This window comes from Hemitrygon akajei, chromosome 20 (genome assembly GCF_048418815.1).
Source record: "Hemitrygon akajei chromosome 20, sHemAka1.3, whole genome shotgun sequence".
In the NCBI taxonomy this organism is placed as follows: Eukaryota; Metazoa; Chordata; class Chondrichthyes; order Myliobatiformes; family Dasyatidae; genus Hemitrygon; species Hemitrygon akajei.
The window spans coordinates 31293797-31321632 of NC_133143.1; the positions used below are offsets into that span (position 1 = coordinate 31293797).

General features: G+C 41.8%; 2 protein-coding genes and 1 non-coding gene across 8 annotated transcripts in view; 1 reads left to right on the forward strand and 2 right to left on the reverse strand.

The window, feature by feature from the left end:
* The window catches only part of marchf6 (membrane-associated ring finger (C3HC4) 6), a 77442-nt gene extending 59647 nt beyond the window's left edge, over positions 1-17795 (reverse strand). For both annotated transcript variants that reach the window (XM_073024085.1, XM_073024084.1), the window contains exon 1: positions 17662-17795. In XM_073024085.1, coding sequence (XP_072880186.1) covers positions 17662-17680 — 19 coding nt within the window. In that variant the 5' untranslated portion in view covers positions 17681-17795. The remainder of the gene's footprint in view (positions 1-17661) is intronic.
* The window catches only part of LOC140713692 (uncharacterized), a 32926-nt gene continuing 22421 nt past the window's right edge, over positions 17332-27836 (forward strand). For 3 of the 5 annotated variants that reach the window (XR_012095708.1, XR_012095709.1, XR_012095710.1), the window contains exon 1: positions 17904-18035. Coding sequence is in view for 2 of the 5 variants with exons in the window: in XM_073024086.1 (XP_072880187.1) it covers positions 17483-18035 (553 nt within the window). In the remaining 3 variants the exon portion in view is untranslated. Of the gene's footprint in view, positions 18036-27836 lie in introns of all 5 variants that reach the window. The other 2 variants (XM_073024086.1, XM_073024087.1) reach the window with 2 other exon arrangements.
* On the reverse strand, positions 20271-20344 carry trnat-agu (transfer RNA threonine (anticodon AGU)). The gene has a single exon. It is a non-coding gene; the product is annotated as a tRNA-Thr (tRNA).

Here is a 27836-nt window from a genome sequence, read left to right on the forward strand (position 1 = left end):
GCTCAGTGGATATAAGACAATGAAGTTCTTCTTCCCATTCCTTCTTAATTTTTTTCTGATACATCTGGCTGTATTTTCATGATCATATTATAAATGACAGCTACTAAACCCTTTTGACAAGGATTCAGAGCTAAAATTCTTTCCGTAATGTCCAATGGACATAGTTTCGGAAAAGACTGTAACTCATTATACAAAAAATTTCTAACTTGCAAATATCTAAAAAAATGTGTTTTAGGTAAATTATATTTATTAGATAGCTGTTCAAAAGACATAACGTTATCATCCAAAAACAAATCACGAAAACATGTTATACCTTTTGTTTTCCATAAAAGAAAAGCTTGATCCATAAAAGAGGGCCGAAAGAAATAGTTAGATATTATAGGGCATATATGTCAAACTCAAGGCCCGCGGGCCAAATCCGGCCCGTGGTGGAATTATCTTTGGCCCGCGAGATAATATCTAATTACTATTAAAGCTGGCCCCAGTAATCGAAGCGCCTATGGCGTATGATATGACTAATGCTGAGTTTATTCAGGTACCAGGTTTTCAGGGTTTTTAGTGTTTATTCGGCAGTCTTCTTCATAAGAAACAGAATTTGTAAAGTGAAACACTTTGTAGTTATAGCAGAGACTGAGACACATGAGAGCAGGCTGAAAAAACGGAGGCAACGAAAGCTGCGTTCGCACGCGTCCGACTGATCCGGCCCGCATGAAGCTGCATTTTGCTCAATCCGGCCCGTGACCTAAAATGAGTTTGACACCCCTGTAATAGGGCATGATAAAATAAACTTATTCAAACCAAAAAAATTACGAAATTGAAACCAAATTTGCAATGTGTATTTGACTATAGGATTAGTTATTTGTTTATTCAATTTAGATAAAGAAAAAGGAAGTGAAAATCCTAAGACTGAAAACAACGAAAAGTCTTGTACAGATTTACATTCCAAATTTACCCATTGTGGGCAAGCAGCTGTAGTCAATTCCTGTGTCCAAAATATTAAACATCGTATATTAACTGCCCAATAGTAAAATCTCAAGTTTGGCAAAGCCAAACCGCCCTCCTTCTTAGGCTTCTGTAAATATTTTTTGCCTAGTCTAGGATTTTTATTCTGCCACAGATAAGATATTTTGGAGTCAACAATATCAAAAAAAGATTTAGGAATAAAAATTGGTAATGCTTGAAATAAATATAAGAATTTGGGTAATACCATCATCTTAATAGCATTAATTCTACCAACCAATGACAAAGACAGTGGACACCACCTGATAGCAAGTTGCTTAATTTGGTCAATTAAGGGTAAAAAGTTAGCTTTAAATAAATCTTTATGTTTTTTAGTAATTTTAATACCTAAATAAGTAAAATAATCTGTAACAACTTTAAATGGTAAATGATTATTAATTGGAACTTGCATATTTAATGGAAATAATTCGCTCTTATTAAAATTCAATTTATAACCAGAAAAGTTACTAAACTGAGCAAGCAAGGACGAAATAACAGGAATAGATCTTTCAGGGTCAGATATGTATAGTAACAAATCATCAGCATATAATGATAACTTATACGTCCCCTCCCCACGAGTAATACCCAAAATATTAGGTGATTCACGAATGGCTATAGCCAAAGGTTCTAAAGCGATGTCAAATAGTAAAGGACTTAAAGGACAACCTTGCCTTGTACCACGGAATAACTGAAAAAAAGGAGATCTTTGATTATTGGTAAAAACCGAAGCCAGGGGTTTATGGTATATTAATTTAATCCATGATATAAATTTTGAACTAAAATTAAAATTCTGCATCGTGTTAAATAAATATGGCCATTCAACTCTATCAAATGCTTTTTCAGCATCTAAAGAAATGACACATTCTGGTATTTTGGGTGAAGGAGTATAAATAATATTAATTAATTTTCTAATGTTAAAAAATGAATAGCGATTTTTAATAAATCCAGTCTGATCTTCAGAAATGATTTGAGGTAATATATTTTCTAATCTAGTAGCCAAAATTTTACTAAAAACCTTAAAATCCGTATTCAGCAAGGATATAGGCCGATAGGATGCACATTCAATAGGGTCCTTATCTTTTTTAAGAATTAAAGAAATAGAAGCTTCATAAAAAGATTGTGGCAATTTGCCTATAATTAACGCATCTTTAAAAATTTTACAAAGCCAAGGAGAAAGTATAAAGGAAAAAGATTTTAAAAATTCTGCAGAATAACCATCTGGACCAGAAGCTTTACCGGAATTCATTGAAAAAATAGCCTTTTTTATTTCAGTTTCCATGATAGGTGTATCTAATAATACACTATCCTCTGCTGTTAATTTTGGAATATTCAATTTCCTTAAAAATTCATCTATTTTAGAAGAATCCTCAGCAAATTCTGATTGATATAAGGAATTATAAAAATCTTGAAAGGCTTTATTTGTCTCTTTATAGTCGATCGTCAGAGTGCCATCTTGTTTACGAATCCTAGTAATCTGTCGTTTAACCGAAGCGGCTTTCAATTGATTAGCCAATAATTTACCAGACTTATCTCTATATACATAAAACTGGGTTCTAGATTTAATTAACTGATTTTCAATCGAAGAGGATAATAACAAACTATGCTCCATTTGAAGTTCCACTCTTTCTTCATAAAGTTCTTTACTGGGGGTCACTGAATAAATCTTATCAATTGCTTTGATTTTATCAACCAATGTTAATATTTTAGAATTAGTTCGTTTCCTAACTCCAGCAGAGTATGAAATAATCTGCCCACGAATAAATGCTTTAAAAGTGTCCCATAAAATTCCACTAGAGATCTCTGCTGTAGAATTTGTTGAGAAAAACAAATCAATTTGTTGATTGATAAAATTGACAGTCTAAATCCTGCAATAAAGTAGAGTTGAACCTCCAAGATTTAGCATTAATAGATGAATCTAATATCTTAATAGATAACTTCAAAGGTGCATGATCAGAAATGGTAATAGAGTCATATTTACAATCGATAACATCTGTAAGTAAACTGTGATCAATGAAAAAATAATCAATTCTTGAATAATTATGATAAACATGAGAAAAGTATGAAAACTCTGTCATTGGGGTGTAAAAAACGCCAAATTTCACAAATTGCTGAATCAGTCATAAAGGAGTTGATAAGAGAGGCCGATTTATTCGGAAGAACTTGGGTGAGCTTGGATCTATCCATCGAAGGGTTTAAACAACAGTTAAAATCCCCACCCATTATCAGTCTGTACTGATTCAAATTGGGAAAGGATGTAAATAGACACTTAAAAAATTCAGGACAATCAGTGTTTGGAGCACAAACATTAACTAAAACAACTTTTTGATTAAAAAGTAGACCAGTAATAAGCAAAATTCTACCTTGTGGGTCTGAAATTGTTTCATGATGTATAAAGGAGGTTGAAGAATCTATAAAAATGGAAACGCCTCTTACTTTGGCTTGAGAATTCGAGTGATATTGTTGTCCTTTCCAAAACCTAAAAAAGCGTTGACTATCCACCTTCCTTACATGAGTCTCTTGTACAAAGATAACATTAGCATTCATTCTATGGAATACTTTGAATATTTTTTTTCGTTTGATCGGATGATTTAAACCATTAGTATTCCAAGAAACAAAATTAATAACCCTATCCATTTTGACAATATTTATTACAATTAACACAAGGTTAAAAAAAAGATGAACTCATGAATCCGGAAGAGGGAAGTAAGTTCAAGGAGAAACTGGAAGTCACGGCACTGCAAACATTTTTGTAGTTTCATATGAGCCCATGCAGTAAAACTAAGCAAAAAGAAAAGGAAGAAGAAAAATCCCCCTCCCTCCACCCTCAAAACCCCAGGAAAAAAGCCAAAAAGAGGCAAGCAAGCAATCTAACACTAAAATTACCCCCATGTCTCAAGACGGCAACTCAAACAAAAAAAGTTGAATAAAAGATACAAACCACCCATATTATAAGAAAGGGTTGGTATAACAAAAATTAAAATATAAAATTAGTACTATATATATATAAAACAAAAGGAATAAAAAAAAATTAAAATGATAAAACCCATAAATGAATAATACTGAATTAGTGTTTTAAAAGAGAGTTTAAAACTTATTCAAACACATCAAAACGGATGTAACGTTCCAAGCACTAAAGCCTTTCAGGAAGAAGAAACGACATTTTGTTTTTAAAAAAATCTTAATATTTGAACGTTAAAAATATTAAAAAAGTGTATACGAACTTAAAAGAAAACCCTAATAAATTGTTTTCAAAACAGATTAATCATATGCAAAAATAATAAACTCAGAATAAACCAAAAACAAACTTTTACCATGTATAAAAAATACATGTAAGCCATACATAAAAAAAACATCATTTTATAAAAGATCCAAATCTTATAAACTAATTATTACATTAGTCAACCTGATAAAATGTTATTCTTCCAGAAAACTTTGAGCATCTGCTGGAGATTAAAACAACCGATAAGTTACCTCTTCGAGAGAAACTCTCAAATGTGCTGGAAATAACAGCGCTTGCTTGTAGCCTTTCTGATGAATTTCAGACATAACCGATTTAAAAGCCATTCTTGCCCGTAAAACTTTGGGACTGTAGTCTTCCAGAATACGGAATTTAAAATCTTGAAAGCTGATCATACCCTTTTTCCGTGCAGCCCAAATCAAACGCTCTTTGGTATGAGGATAATGGATCCAGAGAATTACTTGTCGTGGTTTCAAACGTGAATCTGAATGAAAACGAGAAATGCGATGTGCACGGTCGATTATTAAAGGGGAATCCAGTACTTCTGAGCCAAAAACATCCATTAAAAATTTGGAGAAAAAAACAGTGAGATCGCCATTCTCAAATTTTTCCGGAATCCCAATTAACCGAAGATTTTGTCTTCGAGAGCGGTTTTCAAGATCAGTAATTTTAGATTTATAACGATCCACCTGTTGAGAAGTCGAAGTTTGCTGTTGTTGCAAAGTCTCAATTATACGATCTCTCTTACGAGTGGCTTCTTCAAGAACTAAAATACTTGCTTGTTGTTTTTGTGACTCCAGTGTAAGTGCTTGAAGTTTTGCGTCAAATGTCTTTAAAATTTCATCGAACGTAGAAAGCTTTGCGGTTAACTTACTCTCCAGTTTTCCAAGTCTGTCGTCCATAAGATTCGCAATTGCTTCTAAAGTTACCGGTTCTTTCGTCTGTTTCGATTCCTTTGCTTTAGACATTTCAGCGAGTTGAAAATGATTCAAACAGTTGAAAAAAATTTCATATGTTTAAACCCCTTTAGAATAGGTATAAAAAGATCAATTAGGGGGTGTTTGTAGGTTAAAAAGAAGTAAAAGGTTTGGAGCAAAGCCTAAAACCGCTTCACTCCATAAGCGCCATCTTGAGACCTCGGTCCGTGGCCTCCACCCTCGTGGTGGTCTTAAACTCCACCACTGGTTTCTTGGGTAGCTTCCACAATTCTCCCATGTCGTGTCTCCTCTGCCGTTATCAGACCCAAAAGCCTCAACTTTTATATTCCATTCGAAATTCCAGCCATCCGTTAGCTCAACTGGTCTGAGCTGTTACCAACTCGTGTCTCAGCTGGCGCCATACTCTCTTTCTCTCAAGGTCACAATTAAAAGTGTTATCAACACCAAGTCAGAGTCCTCTCTCTCTTTTAATTGCCTCCTTGTTCATTAGACTGCTGAATTTTCTAGCAGTTTCTCACCTGCATGACACCTTACCCCTTTTGGGAAAATTTTGATCTTTGAGCAAAATTTTGCTCACTCACAGACACCAAGCACTACATTCTACTTCACAAAGTGTACATTTAGCATTTACACAGTTCATCAGCATTTTTTAAAAAAAACATCGGGATAGGCAATCCGCAATGACATTGTCCGTACCCCTTAAGTGTCTTATCTCGATATCAAACTGCTATAAACACAGGCTCCAGTTTAATAAACGCTGATTTCGATCGTTAATCTTATCTAAAAACACCACAGGGTTGTGGTCAGTGTACACCACTAACGGCTTTTGAGCGGCACTGACATAAACCTCGAAATGTTGTAATGCAAAAATGAGGGACAGCAATTCTTTTTCTATTGTCGAGTAATTTTTCTGGTGCACATTACATTTTTTGGAAAAGTATGCCACTGGATGTTCAATACCATCATCTCCCCTCTGTAATAGCACCGCCCCTGCAGCTTCATCGCTAGCGTCCGTCGCTAGGGAGAACGGCTTTGTGAAGTCCGGTGCCTTTAGCACTGGATGGTGACACAAGATACCCTTTAACTGTTCGAACGCCTTTTGGCAACGCTCTTCCCACACAAATCGTTCACTCTTTCCCAACAGTTTTGTCAGTGGAAGGGCAATATCCGCAAAGTTCTTGCAAAATTTTCGATAATACCCCACCATACCTAAAAACCTTCTCAAGGCTCTCTTACCCATTGGAACGGGTACATCAGTGATAGCCTGCACTTTCCTTCTTTCACAGGAGCCAGTTGACCCTGGCCCACCACATAACCAAGATACGTGACCCTGGTGTGACCAAACTCACTCTTGGCAAGATTCACTGTCAGATTAGCTCACTGTCAGAGTGACGGTCAAATAATTTCTCTACTGTTACAATGTGTTCCTCCCACATGTCGTTCCATACTACTAAATCGTCAATATATGCCCCACTATTCTTCAAGCCTTGAATCACAGAGTTTATCATATGTTGGAATGTCTCAGGGGCATTTTTCATCCTGAAAGGCATCACATTATACTCATACAACCCAGAAGGGGTGACAAATGCCGATATCTCTCGAGTCCTATCAGTTAAGGGAACGCACCAGTACCCTTGACCAGTAACTTGTCATCCCCTTGCCTGAAAAGACTATCCCAACCAACACCTTTCCGATCCTTCCTGATGCCATCAAAATTGGCCTTTCTCCAATTTAGAATCTCAAACAAGATTATAAACTAGGACCAGTCTTACTCTTTTACACACAATTGGACTTCTGTTTGTTCAATTACAACATCTACATAAAGATAAATTATATGCTTCCCATCTTCAAAATCACTTAAGTGTCAATAGTCTAATACATTCTATATTATACGTATATTCCAGGATATATTTAGTAATGGAAACTGCATATTAAGTATTACATTTTCACTTCCCTTAATAGCAGCTGCTCTTTAGCTTTATCAAAGGCTTCATGAAAAATTGGTAGATAATTTTTAGAAATAAATATTCCAGTAAAAACTCACAAAAACTGTTTCTCAAATTACATCCAAGTGTCAGAGGTGAATGGACTTTGAACAGGCTTGAAATTGGCAACTAGCATAATTATTAGGGGCAACAGCACTTCAAAGATGGACTCAAGATGGCTTTTTGCATCAACTGAAGCATATTCTCGCATTTATTGGTGGTACTGTTGAGGAGATATAAACTTTAACTTTGTTCATATGACTTCCCTGGAATAAATTATTTTAAAATGATTTTTAATGAGGAAACATTCACCCCTGCCTGTACTAGGTTGAAGCTTGAGTGCTAAACAGTCACATCCAGCTGAGCATAATTCATGGCTATTCATTCGGAACCATCTAAATTGTTAAGTTACTAAATAATCCTGTTTCTGATGTGAGCCCTTCACAGATCCAGATTCATTTACCACAGAAACATACAGTGGTGAAATGCATCGCTTGCGTTAACAACTAACACTACCTAATGATGTGGGGGTGGGGGGCACCTCGCAAGTGTTGCCACACATTCCAGCGCCAACATAGCATGCACACAACGCTCAGCAGAACAACACAGAACACAAAAAGCAATAAAACAGCAGCAAAACAAGCCTCATTCCTCCTTTCCACCCATGCACACAGTGCTCCAACCCCAGGAAAGGCTGTCCTTGGCCTTCAGCTGACAGACGTATTTGCAGACAGTGGGCTTCGACTACTGCGGCAGACTAACAGACCCAGGCTTCCATAGACTTCTCAACTTCCAATTGACCTTAGAACTGACTCCAGGACTCGCTTATCATGACAAATATGATCGCTGAACACTAGGCCCCAAACTCCAAATTCATCAATTTGCACAAATATGGGGTCACTGGCCCTCATGCCTCCTGCCTGCACAGAACTTCAATCCCACTGATGATGCCTTGACCTGTTTGGGGGAGGGGGCGGCCACCAGCCCTCATCCTCGCTGGTCTGCTAGCCTGACATTCGACCATGGATGTCCCCTATCCACATCACCGTCTTCAAACCGGAGCAGAGGACTAGACTCCAGCCTGACCTCCAATTTCCCCCACATTCCTGTCCCTAAACCCTAACGTGACACCTAACACCCTTCTCTGTTGGCACAACCACCCCTACGAACCTAAAAAAACTAAATCTGAACCAAGGCCTCTGCAAAATTTATACCCAAACCATTAAACCAAATTGATCAGCTTGGCACACACACAATTGAACTAACAGTTTTGGTAAAAAAAAAAGCTGCAATGTAATTCCTACCTGATGTACTTCAGGTTGAAATTAAAACAAAAATACTGAAAACAGTCTGTACGTAGAAAAAGTAATGCTGATGTAGCAGGTCTGAGATTTTTTATCAGAACTTAAGGTTACTGGCTAATTCTCAAAAGGCTTGTCACAGTCTTTATCCCACTAGCTCAAAATTCAAAGGCAGTATTGAGGGAACAGATGGAAGTAAAAAGTACAAAGTTTTGTGTCACATTCTTAAGATCATGCTCTGATTTGCTAAAAAAAAGTCACTGTGGTGCAGGCTAAAGTCCTCAGGGAATAAAATGCACTTCTTAAGGTTTCCTGTGTATTTTAACAAAGATAGTACAGGACAGTTTAAGGAAATTGTTTGTCAATAGTCACCTTCAGTATGGGTAGATAGATTTCAATGTTTATCGACTGAGATTGATTTAAACCACATTACAGCTAAAGGAATGAGACACTAGGGTAACCTGAATTAATTCTGAGGATTTCTAGGGTCACTTCCTCACATTTACCTTTAGGTTATCACCCAAGGTACGTATTATCTACCTGACACCACAGTTCATATTCTGGAACAGTTTTGGCTAAACTGCTCCTAAACTAAAAATGAGCATTAAGGCAGCATTTTATGGGCATCAGCAGAACTGTATCTCTCCACTATTATCAACAAGCATTATCATAAGGCAGATGATCAAGCCTAGTTCAATAAGGCTTGGAAAAGCATGTTAGGAATAGCAACCAGCAGAGAAAATCCATCTGTAATCCCTGACATTCAATAGCATTACTGTCACTGAATCCCCCAATATGAATATCCTGGGGGTGTCACCATCAGTCAGAAACTGGAGTAGCATATACACAATGTGGGAACAAGAGCAGGCTCGATATTGGAAAACCTGAAGCAAAATACTCACTTCTTAAAGGCTCAAAGGCCGTCTACAATCTACAAGGTACAAGTCACAAGTATGATGGAATACACTCCACCCACTCACTCCACTACCAACACACAGCAGCAGTTAGTAGTATCTACAGGATACTCTGCAGCAACTCAGCAAAACTCCATAGACAACACACCGCAAACCCACAAACTCAATCAGCCAGAACAAGCCCAGCAAAAACATGGGTACATCACTACCTGGAGGCTGCCCTCTAAGATAGACATCATCCTGACTTGGAAATATATGTAACACAAGAAAGTTTGCAGATGCAAGTAATCCAAAGCAACACACACAAAATGTTGGAGGAACTCAGAAGGTCAAGCAGCATCTATGGAAATGTTTAAACAGTCAATATTTCCTTGTCAACTTGTCCACAAGTAGGGTCTAGGCCAGAAATGACTGTTTATTCATTTCCATAGATACTGTTGGAAATATACTGCCATTCTTACACTATTGCTGGTTTAAAATCTTGTAACTTCCTCCCAACAACATATGTACACCCATACTTCAAAAAGCAAGGTGTGAGAAGCTTACCTGTTTGCTTTTGTTTCCTGGCATAACTGGTGTTTAAATTAGGCTTAACTGAGGACTCTATTTAAGCAAAAACATAGCTGCTTTTTTCTGATTTGCTGAGCAATTCCAGCAACTACAGATTTGTTTTTCACATTCCCAGCATCAGTATTTTTTAAAATTTTCTATCCATCCCAGGGCATTGACGACTTCACTTTTGAAAGTTAAGACAATTCCATTCTAATCATGTTTACATTTCTTATTAGTTTATTTCTTCCTCAGAACGATTGCTCTTAGAACTGCTTTTGCATTGATGAATCACCCAGAATAAATCACAAGAATTAGTTCACTCAACTACAAAATTAAAACAAAGGGAACCTGATTTAAACTTTATAGACACATCCTCCAAGACTTCAGAATGTGTACATAATTACCGCGCATGAGATCAAAGCTTGGCCAATGAGATCAGCTGAATGAGGTCAACGAGGGCAGCTGGGCAGCATAGCAGTTAGCTCAATCATTTTACAGCATAAGCTTTGTAAGATTGGGGCTCGATTCTTCCCACTGTCTATGAGAAGTCTGTATGTTTTCCCCATGAATGTTGAGGTTTCATCTGGGTACTGCAGTTTCCTCCCACATTCCATAAAACAGAATTAAGTCATTGGCCTATCAGTCTGCTCCAACATTCTATCAATGCTGATTTATTATCCCCCTAAACCACATTCTCCTCCCTTCTCCCCAAAATCTTTGATACCCTCAGTAGTCAATAACTGATCAACCTCTACTTTAAATATACTCAACACTTGGCCTCCACAGCCTTCTGTGGCAATGAATTCCACACATTCACTACCCTCTGGCTAAAGAAATTTCTCTTCATTCCTGTTCTAAAGGAACATCCCCCTATTCTCAGCTGTGTTCCATGGTCCTCTATACCCTAAACATCCTCCCATATCCACTCTATCTAGGTCTGTCAATATTCAATAGGTTCCAATGAGATTCCCCCCCTCATTCTTCTAAACTCCAGCAAGTAGAGGCCCAGAGCCATTGAATGGTCCTCACACATTAATCCTTTCATTCCTGGAATCATTCTCATGAACCTCCTCTAGACCCTTTCCAATGTCAGCAATCTTTTCTTAGTTAAGGGGCCCAAAACTGTTCACAAATACTCCAATGCCTGTCCACTCAAGATGAATTCTGGCACTGTATTTGTCTTCCTTACCACTGACTCAAAGTTCAAAGTAAATTTATTATTAAAAGTACATATACGTCACCAGGTACAACTCCGAGACTCGCTTTCTTGTCGGCGCATTCAGTAAAACCGAGCACCGTAATAGAATCATTGAAAGACCACAGCAAACAAAGTGGACCAATAACTACTGCGCAAAAGGCAGCAAACTGCGCAATCCAAAAGAAAAATAATAATAATAAATAATTAAGCAATGAATATCAAGAACATGAAGAGTCCTTGAAAATGAATCCACATGTTGTGGGAACAGTTCAGTGACTGGGCAAGTGAAGTTGAGCGAAGTTATCTTCTCTGGTTCAAGAGCCTGAGGGTTAATAATTGTTCCTGAACCTTGAGCTGCAAATACTGAAGTTCCTACACCTTCTTTCTGATGGCAGCAGCGAGAAAAGAGCATGTGGTGGGTGTCCCTGATGACAAATGCTGCTTTCCTACGATAGGGCTTCATGCAGATATACTCAACGGTGGGGAGGGCTTTACCCATGATGGACTGGGCCGTTTCCACTACCTTTTTTTCAAGGGCACTGGTGCTCATACCAGGCTATGATGCAACCCAGTCAACCTACTCTATACATCTAGAGATCTATAAACATTCATTTCAACCTGCAAGTTAATCTGTGGGGAATCCTGCATAACTCCCAAGTCCCTTTGCACCTCTGATTTCTGAATTTTATCCGTTTAGAAAATGGTCTACATCTTTATTCCTTCTACCAAAATGCATGACCTTGTGCTTCCCTACACTATATTCCTTCTCCCACTTTTCACTTTCTCTGAATCTGTCCAAGTTCTTTTGCAGACTCCCTGCTTCCTCAACACAACCTGCTCCTCCAATTATCTTTGTATCATCTGCAAACTTGGCCACAAAACCATTAACTCCGTCATTGCAAAGAATAACGGTTTGGGGTGAGTTGTGGGCAACTACATTGGTGCCAGAAGTCTGGCTACAATCCCAGGACAACCATTCTAATTTGATTTGACTTGACGCAAACAACACGTTTCACTATGTGTTTCAACGTACATGTGACAAATAACGCTAATTTTTAATATGAAAATACAAAGTTAATCCAAAATTTTATCTTCAGCTAATTCTAAGAATTTAGATCAGTAAGCATAGTGGTCTTCTACCACAGATACCTACTCTCAGATTTGGAAAGTAAATTTGACTAGGGTTTACTCCTCTCAATTGTAATTTAGTTCTACATTGGCCAACTTAAACTGCAATACTGTGGAAATTGTAATCCCAAAATATCAGGGCTCTTTTGTAATGTAGCTTATCTCCTGATCACCAAGCACAGAGTTCAAAAAGTCACCCAAGTGCAACTTCACCAGTCTCTGACCAAAGAATTAGTCTCAATCTATGTTTAAGCTACAGAGGTACAATACATCTCATTCCTTCAACCATGCAGGTTCATTCTGATGCAGCGCCACTGATTAACCTGTTATTCTACCTCAAAAATTCCAATAGTACTGGCAGCACATTTTGCATCAAAGTTTTCAAAATTTGGTCCATTTCACTCAGGGCTTGATTTTAAAGCACAACAGAAATTTTCAATAGGAGGTCAATCAACTCTACATCCACTACCACCAGAAATTTTACTCTTATCAATGGCAGTGGCACATTGGATAATAAGTGAAACACTGTGGGACTACTAAACATCCTTCAGAAAGTGATTGCTATACTTCTGATAAATATGAAGTAAGACTATGGTTAAATTCCAGCAAATGATGATTGATGTCACTTATACAGTAATATAACGATGCAAAGTTCCAGATGTACATTTGAGTTTGGCAATTCAAGCAGCAGATTACCAATTTCAAAGTTAGAGAAGTGTTACAAGATCATCCACAAAAGATGACCCACCCACACCACTTTAATCTCACGCTCAAGACAGCCTATCGATCCTCAAAGTCGACAGACTCTGAACAGCAGACTCAGGTTACAACTGCAATTCCCCTTTAAGAAAATATCAGGAGGGAAGGAGCGCTGGGCTACAGGAATGATTGAAACACAGAGGCCTTATACCCTCATTCCCAACATTCTACTGGCAAATGTATAGTCTATGAAAAATAAAACTGAAGAGCTCCGAACAAGATTGTGAGTACCAGAGGGATATTAGAGACTGCTGAGTACTTTGCTTCATAGAAATGTGGTTAACTCTGCTATTTTGGACACAGTGTTGCAGCCTGATGGCTTCATCATTCACTGTAAAGACAGGTCAGTTGCGTCAACAGACAGTAGGTGCAGGAGTAGGCCATTCGGCCCTTCTAGCCAGCACCGCCATTCACTGTGATCATGGCTGATCATACACAATCAGTACCCCGTTCCTGCCCTCTCCCCATATCCCTTGACCCCGCTATCTATAAGAGCTCTATCTAACTCTCTCTTGAATGCATCCAGAGACTTGGCCTCCACTGCCTTCTGGGGCAGAGCATTCCACATATCCACCACTCTCTGGGTGAAAAAGTTTTTCCACATCTCAGTTCTAAATGGCCTGCCCCTTATTCTTAAACTGTGGCCTCTAGTTCTGGACTCGGCCATCAGCGGGAACATGCTTCCTGCCTCCAGCGTGTCCAATCCCTTAATAATCTTATATGTCTCAATCAGATCCCCTCTCATCCTTCTAAATTCCAGTGTATACAAGCCCAGTCGCTCCAATCTTTCAACATATGACAGTCCCGCCATTCCGGGAATTAACCCTGTGAACCTACGCTGCACGCCCTCAATAGCAAGAATGTCCTTCCTCAAATTTGGAGACCAAAACTGCACACAATACTCCAGGTGGGGTCTCACCAGGGCCTTGTACAGCTGCAGAAGGACCTCTTTACTCCTATACTCAATTCCTCTTGTTATAAAGGGCAGCATGCCATTAGCTTTCTTCACTGCCTGCTGTACCTGCATGCTTGCTTTCATTGACTGATGTACAAGAACACCTAGATCTCGTTGTATTTCCCCTTTTCCTAACTTGACTCCATTTAGATAATAATCTGCCTTCCTGTTCTTGCCACCAAAGTGGATAACCTCACATTTATCCACATTAAACTGCATCTGCCATACATTTGCCCACTCACCCAACCTGTTCAAATCACCCTGCATTTTCATAACATCCTCCTGACATTTCACACTGCCACCCAGCTTTGTGTCATCAGCAAATTTGCTAATGTTACTTTTAATCCCTTCATCTAAATCATTAATATATATTGTAAACAGCTGTGGTCCACGCACCGAACCTTGCGGTACCCCACTGCTCACAGCCTGCCATTCCGAAAGGGACCCGTTAATCGCTACTCTTTGTTTCCTGTCAGCCAGCCAATTTTCAATCCATGTCAGTACTTTGCCCCCAATACCATGTGCCCTAATTTTGCCCACTAATCTCCTATGTGGGACTTTATCAAAAGCTTTCTGGAAGTCCAGGTACACTACATCTACTGGCTCTCCCTTGTCCATTTTCATAGTTACACCCTCAAAAAACTCCAGAAGATTAGTCAAGCATGATTTTCCCTTCATAAATCCATGCTGACTCAGACTGATCCTTCTACTGCTATCCAAATGTGTCGTAATTTCCTCTTTTATAATTGACTCCAGCATCTTTCCCACCACTGACGTCACGCTAACTGGTCTATAATTCCTTGTTTTCGCTCTCCCTCCTTTCTTGAAAAGTGGGACAACATAAGCCACCCTCCAATCAGCAGGAACTGTTCCTGAATCTATAGAACATTGGAAAATGATTACCAATGCGTCCACGATTTCTAGAGCCACCTCTTTAAGTACCCTGGGATGCAGACCATCAGGTCCCGGGGACTTATCAGCCTTCAGACTCAACAGTCTATCCAACACCGTTTCTTGCCTAATATAAATTTCTTTCAGTTCATCCTTTACCCTAATCCTCCAACGGTGGGGGGGGGGGGGGGGGCCGGGGCGGGAGTATGCTTCATGATTAACTCATCGTGGTGCATAGACATGATGGTTCTGTCTGTCTTCCTCACCCAACCGGGAATATCTAGTGGTCAAGTGACATACATTTTATCTGCTGAGGGTGTTTTCCGCCATCATCCTGGTAGCAGTGTACATTCCACCTCAAGTCAATGTCAGGCAGGCATTGGAGGAACAAAACACTTATCAATTGTCAGAAAACAGCAAACTCTGATGCCTTCCCTCTCCTTGTGGGGGGATTTCAACCAACACATCACCCATGGAACCAGAGGAGACAACACAGGAACACTTATACCACCATCAAGAACACTTGCCGTGCCATCCCACACCTACACTTTAAAAAGTCTGATCACTTGACTGTACTTCTACTCACAGCATATAGGCAGAGACTGAAGATCGCAGCACCAGTGGTGAGGACGAAGAAGCTATGGTCAAGGAAGGAGGAGCAGCGCTTACAGGACTGCTTAATGTTGATGGACTGGACAATATTCAGGGATTCATCTTCAAATCTGAAAGAATGTGCCACAGCTGTCACAGACTTCATTAAGACGTGTGAATGAGCATGTGCCTTTGAGAACATACTAGGCATACCCAAACCAAAATCCGTGGATGAACCTCTCACTCAATGTCAGTGAGATCAAGGAGTTGATTACTGACTTCGGGAGGAGAAAACTCATCAGAGGATCTGTAACTTTAAGCTTCTTGGCTGCTATCATTTCAGAGGATCTGTCCTGGGTCCAACATGTAATAGCCAGTATGAAGAAAGCATGGCAGAACCTCTACTTTCTTAGAAGTTTGTGAAGATTCAGCATGTCATCTAAAACTTTGACAAACTTCTATAGATGTGTGGTGGAGAGTATACTGCCTGGTTACATCACAACCTGGTATGGAAACACAATGCATTGAACAGAAAGGCCTACAAAAAGTAGTAGATACAACCCAGTGCATTACCGGTAAAGCCCTCTCCACCACAGAGCAGATCCACAAAGAATGCTGTCGCAAGAGTGCAGCATGTCATCATGGAGCCCGACCATTCAGGCTTTGCTCTCTTCTCACTGCTGTCATCAAGAAGGTACAAGGGCTTTAATTTCCACACCACCAGGTTTAGGAACAGTTATTACCCCTCAACCATCAGACTCTTGAACAAGGGAATAATAACTTCACTTGCCCCATCACTGAACTGTTCCCACAACCTAAGGATGCAGTTACAGGGACCGTTCATCTCATGTTGCCAACATTTATTTATTTTTGCATTTGCACACTGTTTCTTGCACTGTGCAAAGTTGCTTTTAAAGTCAGATTGAAAAAGAAAACAATGTTTAATAAATGAATTGACTTTGGTTATAATTGTCAGAAGGAAGAACATTCAATATCTAAAATATTTCATTGTAAAGCATCCTTTTCGTGAAAATGCTGAGGCCAGATGAATTATCATTCCCTGGAGTACCCAACAAGAGCTTGAGCAACAATAGATTGCCTTCATAATAAGGATGTAAACAAAGTAGTTGCCAACCAACTGAAGCAGGATGGATTGAACTAACTTGCCTCATATGTTGGGCAATACTGAACTTTAACAACATTTGTACTCAATATATGCATGAAAGTAACCTAAAAAAACTCTTCATGATGTACAGTATTAGAAAAGGTTCTGGTCAAGGCTTCTCGTATGCATTCTGCAAGCATACCCTCCAAAAATCATAATCTTGCAATTATATTACAAAATTTAAATTATGAACATGCTAAGTAGTCATAATAAAATTAGAAACATAATGGAGAGGTTCAAATGTCAACTACAAGAAAATCCTACAGATTCCAAATCCTCCAATGATGATTTTAAAAGTTACACTTATTTGTTTCCAACAAATTGTTCTATTGATATTATGCACACAAATGTTCAAGCCGATGAATCCCTTAAATCTGAAACTCACTGAAAGCTCCCAGACCGCAGCAAAACGAGTAAAAGCAACATGACCAACAACTTCCTCTTAACCAGTATCTGATTACTCCGTTTACATGCTTATTCGGAGCAAGCCTATAAAGTTTTTGGTCACCTGTCCTAACGTTGACTGCCCTAGATTTAGCACCCTTTATTGGGAAGCAGTGTTCCACAATATTTTAAGGCGTTGGCCAATACAACATATTAATTTCTCGCCGTGACAAGTAAAAGTTTTGCTTTCATGACGAGTTCCACGTTGAACAATATTCCAACAGCACTTCACTGGCTTTGGTGAAATGCCTCCATTTGCCGCTGAGACCGCGTGTCCCTTCGGAAATGCACCTTGTGTGAAACGTCAGCAGAAGCAAGGCTTAATTAACCCTTGCCCCAATACCATCGCCATCCCTCGGACAGACACCAGCACCTGATTTAATCCCCTTCTGCCCATTATGTTACCGTCACGTATTTGGGGGCGATGTTTAGGAATATTTGCCCGATCCGAACTGCCCCCGACCGTCGAAACCGCGGCCTGGGCTGGGGTTGCACGGAGTTGCCGCCTCCCGGGGCCGGTGAATGGCCTACTCCCCTGCCCGATCCCCGGCCTCGCCGGATCTCTCCCCGGGCCCAGGTCGGTCGCAGTCCCCCTTTTCTCACCCTCCTCAGTGCTCTCCATGGCGGCTCGGCAGAACAGTTGCCTGCTGTGGCTGGCGGCGGCGGGGGCTGCGCCCCCAGGCTCGTTGCCGGTACTCGGTGTGGCTGCGGCCCGAATCGTCCCACCGCCAGAGTCAATGCGCGAGAGAAGACGGTACGACGCACAGCGCCATTGACGGCCGGAACGTCCGTGCGCTCCACAGCGCCTCCGGGAGACGGTGTGGCGGCGGCCGCGGCTGCCTCAGCCTCCCCACCACGGCTTGTGCTGACACCTATGCCAACTATGAATCAGAATCACCGTTATTACCGTGACATATGTCGTGAAATTTGGTGTTTTTGTGATAGCAGCACAGCGCAATGCAGCGAGAAAAAATACTGTAAGTTATACTACTCTCTCCCCCCCCCACCCACCTTCTCATGCTGCCTCCTTCACCGTTCCTTTTCCATCCCTGCTGAAGGGTCTTGTCCAGAAACGTGAACTGTTTAGTCTTCTCCATGGATGCTGCCTGACCTGCTGAGTTCCACCAGCATTTTCTGCAGATTTACAGTGTCTGCAGAATCTCTTCAGATAGATAGATAGCAAAAAGAGGAATAGAGGGTTAGTGTTCATGGACCATTCAGAAATCTGATGGCAGAGGGGAAGAAGCTGTTCTTAAAAGGTTGAAGTACAGGACTTCAGGCTCCTATACCTCCTCCGCATTGGTAGTAATGGGAAAAGGTCTTTAATAACGAGGCCATCTTCTCGAGGCACCACCTTTTGAAGATGTCCTTGATGATGGGGAACATTAAGCTGGTCTGCGACATTCAGTATTAGGATTTTTTTTATAAAAGCTCTTTGATGCCTTGAAAAAATAAGATGGTATTAAGAAAGAGGAACCAACTTTTGGGTCTGCCTTCTCAGTCATGAGAGAATCTCTGGCACAGAAAAACTTCACTGTTCCAGCCTGGCCTGTACTCCTTTGCTATTTTGACATAACCTAATCCAATAATTTACTTTCTCTATTGCCGTGAGAATGTCAGCAAACTTCCTGGCTATTTCACTTTCTGGTGAAGGTTACTCCCACCATAATGTTGAGTTTTGTGCAATCATCATCATCAAACATCCACACATCTGACCTTAAAAGTGGTCAGATGTAAATGGCTGCATTTGTGCTTGCTCTATGTGAACAAGGAATCTATATAAATAGTAGATTATTTCTATTTTTTATGAGTTTCAGTGCCCTAACTACTGGAACAGTTTGGGTAAAGAGAGATGCAGCAAAATCTGAGCCTGAAGAACCAGCAAGCTCTGGTGTTTGCAGCACATATTAGCGATTCTAGACATCAGCAGAATGAAACTCAGACAGAAAGGCGCCAGAAACACTCAGCAGAACAGACAAGCTCTCTGGAGAGAGAAATAGAGGGGTCTGAAACATTGATTCTATTTCTTTCTCCAAATGTGCTACCTGACCTGCTGAGTGTTTCAAACATTTTCTGATGTTCCAGTATCTTCATTTGTTTTCTTTTGATCTAGTGAATCATATTAGTTGAGGGCTGGCTTCAGTGATGCAAAGGAACCAAAGATGATATTGAAACTTGAAGACAGTTTCAGCAGATCACTTTTTGATATATTCTTAATGTTATTTTCTAAATGAACATTGGTTGGTTTCAAACCTTGATATTAAAGCCAGAACAAAGGATATTCCAACTCATGTGATAACAGGTTATGATGGAACATCAGTCTGCCCCTGTGCTGATTCACAACAATTGTTTGAGCTACCAGATCTATTCAGAGTCCATACTATTAGAATATAGACATAATTTAGTTTCACAAAAACGATGCCAGTCATTCCTTTATATATATCTCTCCACCTTAAATACTTTTAACCACCTCTGGGGCAAATAATTCTAGGGATTCCACTACCTGCCCAGAGAAGAAATTTTTCTTCACTTGATTGTAATTGTCCTGCTAATTTACATATTGCCACTACAGAGAATGGTAGATTAATGAGGGCGAAGTCTAAATATGTTTTCCTTGCATTTGGCTTCCATGTTTCGTTACTGCTGCTTGGTATTCTTTCAGAGCCATTTCTCACCATTGAAATTAATGGTCTCTAAACCCGCGGCTAGGCCTGACTAGGTGCAGTTTCAGTTTTCTGCAGGGAAATTGCAGGATGTTGGTGCCCTGCCAATGGTTACATTAAGAGTCCAATGTCCGAGGGCATTTGGAATAACATTGGCGACGCCCTCCCAGGGAATTCACGTGAGTGGCCTTCATCAGTGTTTCACATTGTTACTATGGCTTCCACTACGAAAACAAGTAATTGAAGGTTAACAAGGACGAAAATGATTATTTATTAATATAATTCGAATTAGTTAGCAAAAATTAGCTGTAAAGAGATTATGCTTAAACCAGGATTCCTCAATTCTGTCGGGTAAAACTGAAAACAAGACGGAAGAAAAGGAAATTCCCGTTTATTCACCGGAGGAGACCGAACAGAAGGTCCATACAGAACCATTTACGGAAGAGCCAACGCTATAAAATTTTGCGGATTTAGCCCTTTGAATATTTTTCAATATACGTGATAGATACTAAACCTGAAAAAAGAGCTGAGACAGCGACCCTCAGCCGCAGGCACCGCTGGGATTCGAACCCAGGATCTCCTGTTTACTAGACAGGCGCTTTAACCAACTAAGCCACGGCGCCGTTATAGCTGCTTGGCAGCCAGACTACCAAATATTGACTGCCCCACAACGAATTTTAAATTGTTTCTGTTTCATTTTTGCTGTTGTTTTAAATCGAATAGTGCGTTTATGGATGTCCCTACAAAGATAATACATATGCGCTGGGCTGGGGGTGCCATTCATGCAATGCAGATCAGAAGAAGGAATTACACGGTAATCGCAGCGTTCGCTGTCCCGACACTGTAGAAAGTTAGAAGTGATTATTACCACCCTGCGCGCTCGAGTGCTCCACACTGCAAAACCCACATCGGTGTTGGCTCTTCGTGCACCGGGCAGTGTAAGGTATTACTTCTCCACTCCTCTGCTGAGCTGGCAGTCTCGGACACATGCATTCACCCAAATAAAACAACAAGCTGCAAAAAGCTGGAAACAAAAACTCAACTAGTCAGACTGGCATATTGGGTTTGGAAGACTTTAACTCGTCGTCAGGATGCAGATTTTCTTTCAGACCTCCGGGTCTTCCTTTTTGTTTCTATATAAATTTATATTTAATATCTTTTTTTTTAAATTCCCACGCCATTTATGCCCTCCAACATTAAGCAAACCAAAATGTAGTGATTTGAAATTCTAAATAAAAATAAAAATATCTGAAACTACTGATCATCTCAGGCGTTGTCTCTGGGGCAATATTTTGATAAAGTTCATAGTCTTTCACTTGATCTTGAGATGTTCACCCACATTAGCTCTTTTTCTGTCTCCACAGTTACTGCCCGAGCTGGTGGGTACTTATAGCTTTTTTCAAATCCATCATTGTCCTTCAGTGTCAAATTAAACCTTATATTTACACCTAACTATAACGTTCACAGGCGGGGTGGTAGGTGAAGACAGGAGGACTGGTGGGGTGGTGGGAGAGTCGGGGTGAGGGCAGCCGTGTGCAAAGTGGAAGAGGTGCAGTTGAGGGCAGCCTCAATTCTTTGAATTGGGCCTCATGCTGCCCGCAACTGCACCTCTTCCATTTTCTGGAATGAAAATGTCTCATTAGAGAAGATGAGGTGGAGACAGAAGAATTGAGAGAAGTGGATGGCATTTTTACAAGTAACAGAGTGGGAAGAGGTATAGTCCAGTCAGTGGGTTTATAATAGACTTCAGTAAATATGCTGTCTACAAGGATAGAGACAGAAAGATCGAAAAAGGGAAGGGAGGTGTCAGAAATGGACCAGGTAAATTTGAGGGTAGGGTGAAGTTGGAGGCAAAGTTGATGAAGTCGACGAGTTCTGAATGGGTGCAAGAAGCAGCCAAGGAGAAGCCAAGGAACTTGAACTCATTGAAAAGATGAAGAGTGTGTGTCTTTGACGTAGGTAGGAAGGGACTGAACCAGGAACAAGCAGAAATAATGGGTCTATCTGGACAGGCCGGTTTGTGGGTCTGGTAGGAGGCAGAGTTGGGAGAATCAATGAAAGGCCACATTCCTGGTCCAAAGATCCTATAGCTATGATGTATTGCTTTATGACTCTATAAATATTAATTGCATCTTCTGTGGATTCATTTAATTTGCCATGCATTTGCCCATTTTACAGAATGTTCAAAGTTCAAAATTTCAAAGTACTCCTCATTGATTGTCAATGTATACGGTATACAACCTTGAGATTTGTCTTCTTGCAGGCAGCCAAAACACAATAGAACCCATTTACACACACACACACACACACACACACACACACACACACACACACACACACACACACACACACACACACACACACACACACACACACACACACACACACCCCCCCCCCCCCCCCCCCCCCCCATCAAAAACATGCAAACAATAAAAAGGTATTGTTTCCTAGCAGGAAGGTTTGCTCATGCTGCCTGAGGAAGGTGGGGGTTGGGTTTAAACTAGAGTTGCAGGGGGACAGGAACCAGAGGGCCAGAACAGATGGCGGAGAAGTTGTTTTTAAGACCTCAGACAAAGTCAGGAATCAAAAGGTTGAGTATGGTGTAACTAACTTTCTGAGCTGCGTATACTTCAATACAAGATATATTTAAAGAAAGGCAGATGAGCTCAGGGCATGAATCAACATATGGAATTATGATATTGCAGCCATTATTGAGATGATTGAGGAGGGGTAGAACCTGCATTTCAATATTCCAGAGTTCCATTGTTTTAGACTTGATGGAATGGGAGGGATTCAAGTGGGAGTGGTAGCATTACTAGTCAGTGAGAATGTCAAAGCAGTGCTCCATCACGACAGACTGGAGAACCCATCTAGTGAGGCTTTATGGGTGGAACTGAGGAATAGGAAAGGTATGACCACATTAATGGGACTATATTATAGAGCACCCTACAGTCCGCAGGATTTAGAGGAATAAATTTGTGAAGAGTTTGCAGGCTGTTGTCATTAACATAAGGTTGTTATAGTAGGTGATTTCAACTTTCCACATATTGTTTGGGACTCCATTTTGTAAAAGGGCTAGATGGGATAGAGTTTGTCAAATGTGTTCATCAAAGTTTCCTGAATTAGTATGCAGAAGTCCCAATGAGAGAGTGTGCGATACTTGAACTATTAAGAAATGAGACAGAGCAGGTGGCAGAAGTTTGTATAGGGGGGACACCTTGCATCTAGTGATCATAATGCTATTAGACCAAGGAGATGGTGGTGGACTTTAGGAGATCTAGGCCTCATATGGAGCCAGTGATCATTAATGGAGAATGTGTGGAGCAGGTTAAGACCTACAAGTATCTGGGAGTACAGTTAGACGAGAAGCTAGACTGGACTGCCAACACAGATGCCTTGTGCAGGAAGGCACAGAGTCGACTGTACTTCCTAAGAAGGTTGGCGTCATTCAATGTCTGTAGTGAGATGCTGAAGATGTTCTATAGGTCAGTTGTGGAGAGCGCCCTCTTCTTTGTGGTGGCGTGTTGGGGAGGAAGCATTAAGAAGAGGGACGCCTCACGTCCTAATAAGCTGGTAAGGAAGGCGGGCAATGTACTGGAGAGTTTAACATCGGTAGCTGAGCGAAGGGCGCTGAGTAGGCTACGGTCAATTATGGATAACTCTGAACATCCTCTACATAGCACCATCCAGAGACAGAGAAGCAGTTTCAGCGACAGGTTACTATCGATGCAATGCTCCTCAGACAGGATGAAGAGGTCAATACTCCCCAATGCCATTAGGCTTTACAATTCTACCGCCAGGACTTAAGAACTTTTTAAAAGCTATTATTAATGCTTTTTGAGATAGTGATTTAGATGCATATCATATTTTTTTACTGAGTTAAGTATTGTATGTAATTAGTTTTGCTACAACAAGTGTATGGGACATTGGAAAAAAGTTGAATTTCCCCATGGGGATGAATAAAGTATCTATCTATCTATCTAGTTTCAAAGTAAATATGAAGAAAGATAGGTTTGGTCCGTGGGTTGAGATTTTAAATTGGAGAAATGACAATTTTGATGGTATCAGAAAGGATCTGGCAAATGTGGATTGGGACAGGTTGTTCTCTGGCAAAGGTGGACTTGGTAAGCGGGAGGCCTTCAAAAGTGAATTTCTGAGAGTACACAGCTTGCATATGCCTGTCAGAATAAAAGGTAAAGATAATAGGTTTAGGGAACCTCGGTTGTCAATAGATATTGAGGCTCTGGTTGAGAAAAAGAAAAGGAGGTGCATTGCAGGTATAGGCAGGCAGGAACAAATGAGTTACTAAAGAAGTATAAGAAGTAGAAATATAGAAAACCTACAGCACAATACAGGCTCTTCAGCCCACAATGCTGTGCCAAACACATACTTATTTCAGAAATTACCTAGGATCACCCATAGACCTCTATTTTTCAAAGCTTTATGTACCTATCCAGGAGTCTCCTAAAAGACCCTATGGATCTGCTTTCACCACCGCCGGCAGCCCATTCCACACACTCACCACTCCATGCGTAAAAAATTTACTCCTGGCATCCCCTCTGTATCTACTTCCAAGCACCTTAAAACTGTTTCCTCTTGTGTTAGCCATTTCAGCCCTGGAAAAAAGCCTCTGACGATCCACAAAATTAATGCCTCTCATCATCTTATACACCTCTATCAGGTAACCTCTCATCCTCCATTGCTCCAAGGAGAAAAGGCCGAGTTCACTCAACCTATTCTCATAAGGCATGTTCCCCAATCCAGGCAACATCCTTGTAAATCTCCTCTGCACCCTTTCTATAGTTTCCATATCCTTCCTGTAGTGAAGTGATCAGAACTGGGCTCAGTACTCCAAGTAGGGTCTGACCAGGGTCCTATATAGCTGCAACATTTCCTCTTGGCTCCTAAACTCAATCCCACGATTGATGAAGGCCAATGCACCATATATCTTCTTAACCACAGAGTCAACCTGCGCAGCAGCTTTGAGTGTATTATGGACTCGGACCCCAATATCCCTCTGATCCTCCACACTGCCAAGAGTCTTACCATTAATACTATATTCTACCATCATATTTGACCTACCAAAATGAACCATCTCACCCTTGTCTGGGCTGAACTCCATCTGCCACTTCTCAGCCCAGTTTTGCATACTATCGATGTCCCCCCTGTAACCTCTGACAGCCCTCCACGCTATCCACAACACCCAAACCTTTGTGTCATCAGCAAAGTTACTAACCCATCCTTTCACTTCCTCATCTAGGTCATTTATAAAAATCACAAAAAGAAAGGGTCCTAGAACAGATCCCTAAGGCACACCACTGGTCACTGACCTCCATGCAGAATATGGCCCATCTACAACACTCTTTCCCTTCTGTGGACAAGCCTATTCTGGATCCACAAAGCAAGGTCCCCTTGGATCCCATGCCTCATTACTTTCTCAATCTGCCTTGCATGGGGTACCTTATCAATTGCCTTGCTGAAATCCATTTACACTACATCCACTGCTCTACATTCATCAATGTGTTTAGTCACATCCTTAAAAAATTCAATCAGGCTCGTAAGGCAGGACTTACCTTTGACAAAGCCATGCTGACTATTCCTTATTATGTTATGCCTCTCCAAATGTTCATAAATCCTGCCTCTCAGGATCTTTTCCATCAATTTGCCAACCACTGTAGTAAGAGAGCATCTAAGAAAGAAATTAGGAAGGCTAAAAGAAGGCATAAGGTGTAGCAGACAAGGTGAAGGAGAATCCTAAGGATTCTACTGATACATTAAAAGCAAAAGTATTGAAGGGACAAAATTAGTCCTCTGGAAGATCAGAATGGTAATCTATGCGTGGAGCCAGAAGAAATGGGGTGGGGGGGGGGGGAGATCTGAAATGGATGTTTTGCATCTGTATTTTCTCAGGAGATGGACTCAGAGTCTATAGAAGTGAGGCAAAGCAGCATCAACTTCACGGACCCCGTACAGATTACGGAGGAGGAGGTGTTTGCTGTCTTGAGGCAAATTAGGGTAAGTAATTCCCCTGAGCCTGACAAGGTATTACCTCATACCCTATGGGATGCAAGTGCAGAAATTACAAGCGCCCTAGCAGAGATATTTAACTCATATTTAACAACATTTGTGGTTCTGGAGAATTGGAGGATAGCTAATGTAGGGACATATTCGGCACAACTTTGTGGGCCGAAGGGCCTGTATTATGCTGTAGGTCTTCTATGTTTTCTATGTTGTTCTGCTGTTTAAGAAAAAATAAACCTGAAAATCATAGGCCGGTGAGCCTGACATCAGTAGTGGGAAAGTTATTGGAAAGTATTCTAAGGGATCGGATATATGAATATCAGGATAGACAAGGTCCTAATCAGGGAAAGTCAGCATGGCTTCATGTGTGGTGGGTCATGTCTAAACCAATCTTATACAGTTTTTTGAGGAAGTTACCAGGAAAGTTGATGAAGTCAAGGCAATAGATTTTGATAGTGAAGCTGGTCCAGGAAGGAGCCCAATGGCTGCAGGCCACAGCCACGGAGCCAGTTCAGCGCTGAGGAGAGTGAAGCTGGTCCAGGAAGGAGCCCAATGGCTGCAGGCCACAGCCACGGAGCCAGTTCAGCGCTGAGGAGAGTGAAGCTGGTCCAGGAAGGAGCCCAATGGCTGCAGGCCACAGCCACGGAGCCAGTTCAGCGCTGAGGAGAGTGAAGCTGGTCCAGGAAGGAGCCCAATGGCTGCAGGCCACAGCCACGGAGCCAGTTCAGCGCTGAGGAGAGTGAAGCTGGTCCAGGAAGGAGCCCAATGGCTGCAGGCCACAGCCACGGAGCCAGTTCAGCGCTGTGGAGAGTGAAGCTGGTCCAGGAAGGAGCCCAATAGCTGCAGGCCACAGTCATGGAGCCAGTTCAGCGCTGAGGAGAGTGCAGACAGTCCAGGAGCCCAATGGCTGCAGGCCACAGCCACGGAGCCAGTTCAGCGCTGAGGAGAGTGAAGCTGGTCCAGGAAGGAGCCCAATAGCTGCAGGCCACAGGCATGGAGCCAGTTCAGCGCTGAGGAGAGTGCAGACAGTCCAGGAGCCCAATGGCTGCAGGCCACAGCCATGGAGCCAGTTCAGTGCTGAGGAGAGTGAAGCTGGTCCAGGAAGGAGCCCAATGGCTGCAGGCCACAGCCATGGAGCCAGTTCAGTGCTGAGGAGAGTGAAGCTGGTCCAGGAAGGATCCCAATGGCTGCAGGCCACAGCCACGGAGCCAGTTCAGCACTGAGGAGAGTGTAAACAGTCCAGGAGCCCAATGGCTGCAGGCCACAGCCATGGAGCCAGTTCAGCACTGAGGAGAGTGTAAACAGTCCAGGAGCCCAATGGCTGCAGGCCACAGCCATGGAGCCAGTTCAGCGCTGAGGAGAGTGAAGCTGGTCCAGGAAGGGGCCCAATGGCTGCAGGCCACAGCCACGGAGCCAGTTCAGCACTGAGGATAGTGAAGCTGGTCCAGGAGCCCAATAGCTGCAGGCCACAGCCATGGAGCCAGTTCAGCGCTGAGGAGAGTGAAGCTGGTCCAGGAAGGAGCCCAATAGCTGCAGGCCACAGCCACGGAGCCAGTTCAGCGCTGAGGAGAGTGAAGCTGGTCCAGGAAGGAGCCCAATAGCTGCAGGCCACAGCCATGGAGCCAGTACAGCGCTGAGGAGAGTGTAGACAGTCCAGGCGCCCAATGGCTGCAGGCCACAGCCACGGAGCCAGTTCAGCGCTGAGGAGAGTGAAGCTGGTCCAGGAGCCCAATGGCTGCAGGCCACAGCCACGGAGCCAGTTCAGCGCTGAGGAGAGTGAAGCTGGTCCAGGAAGGAGCCCAATGGCTGCAGGCCACAGCCATGGAGCCAGTTCAGCGCTGAGGAGAGTGAAGCTGGTCCAGGAAGGAGCCCAATAGCTGCAGGCCACAGCCACGGAGCCAGTTCAGCGCCGAGGAGAATGTAGACAGTCCAGGCGCCCAATGGCTGCAGGCCACAGCCACGGAGCCAGTTCAGCGCTGAGGAGAGTGAAGCTGGTCCAGGAAGGAGCCCAATGGCTGCAGGCCACAGCCACGGAGCCAGTTCAGCGCTGAAGGAAGTGCCAGTGGTTGAAAGCCACAGCTACAGAGTGAGATC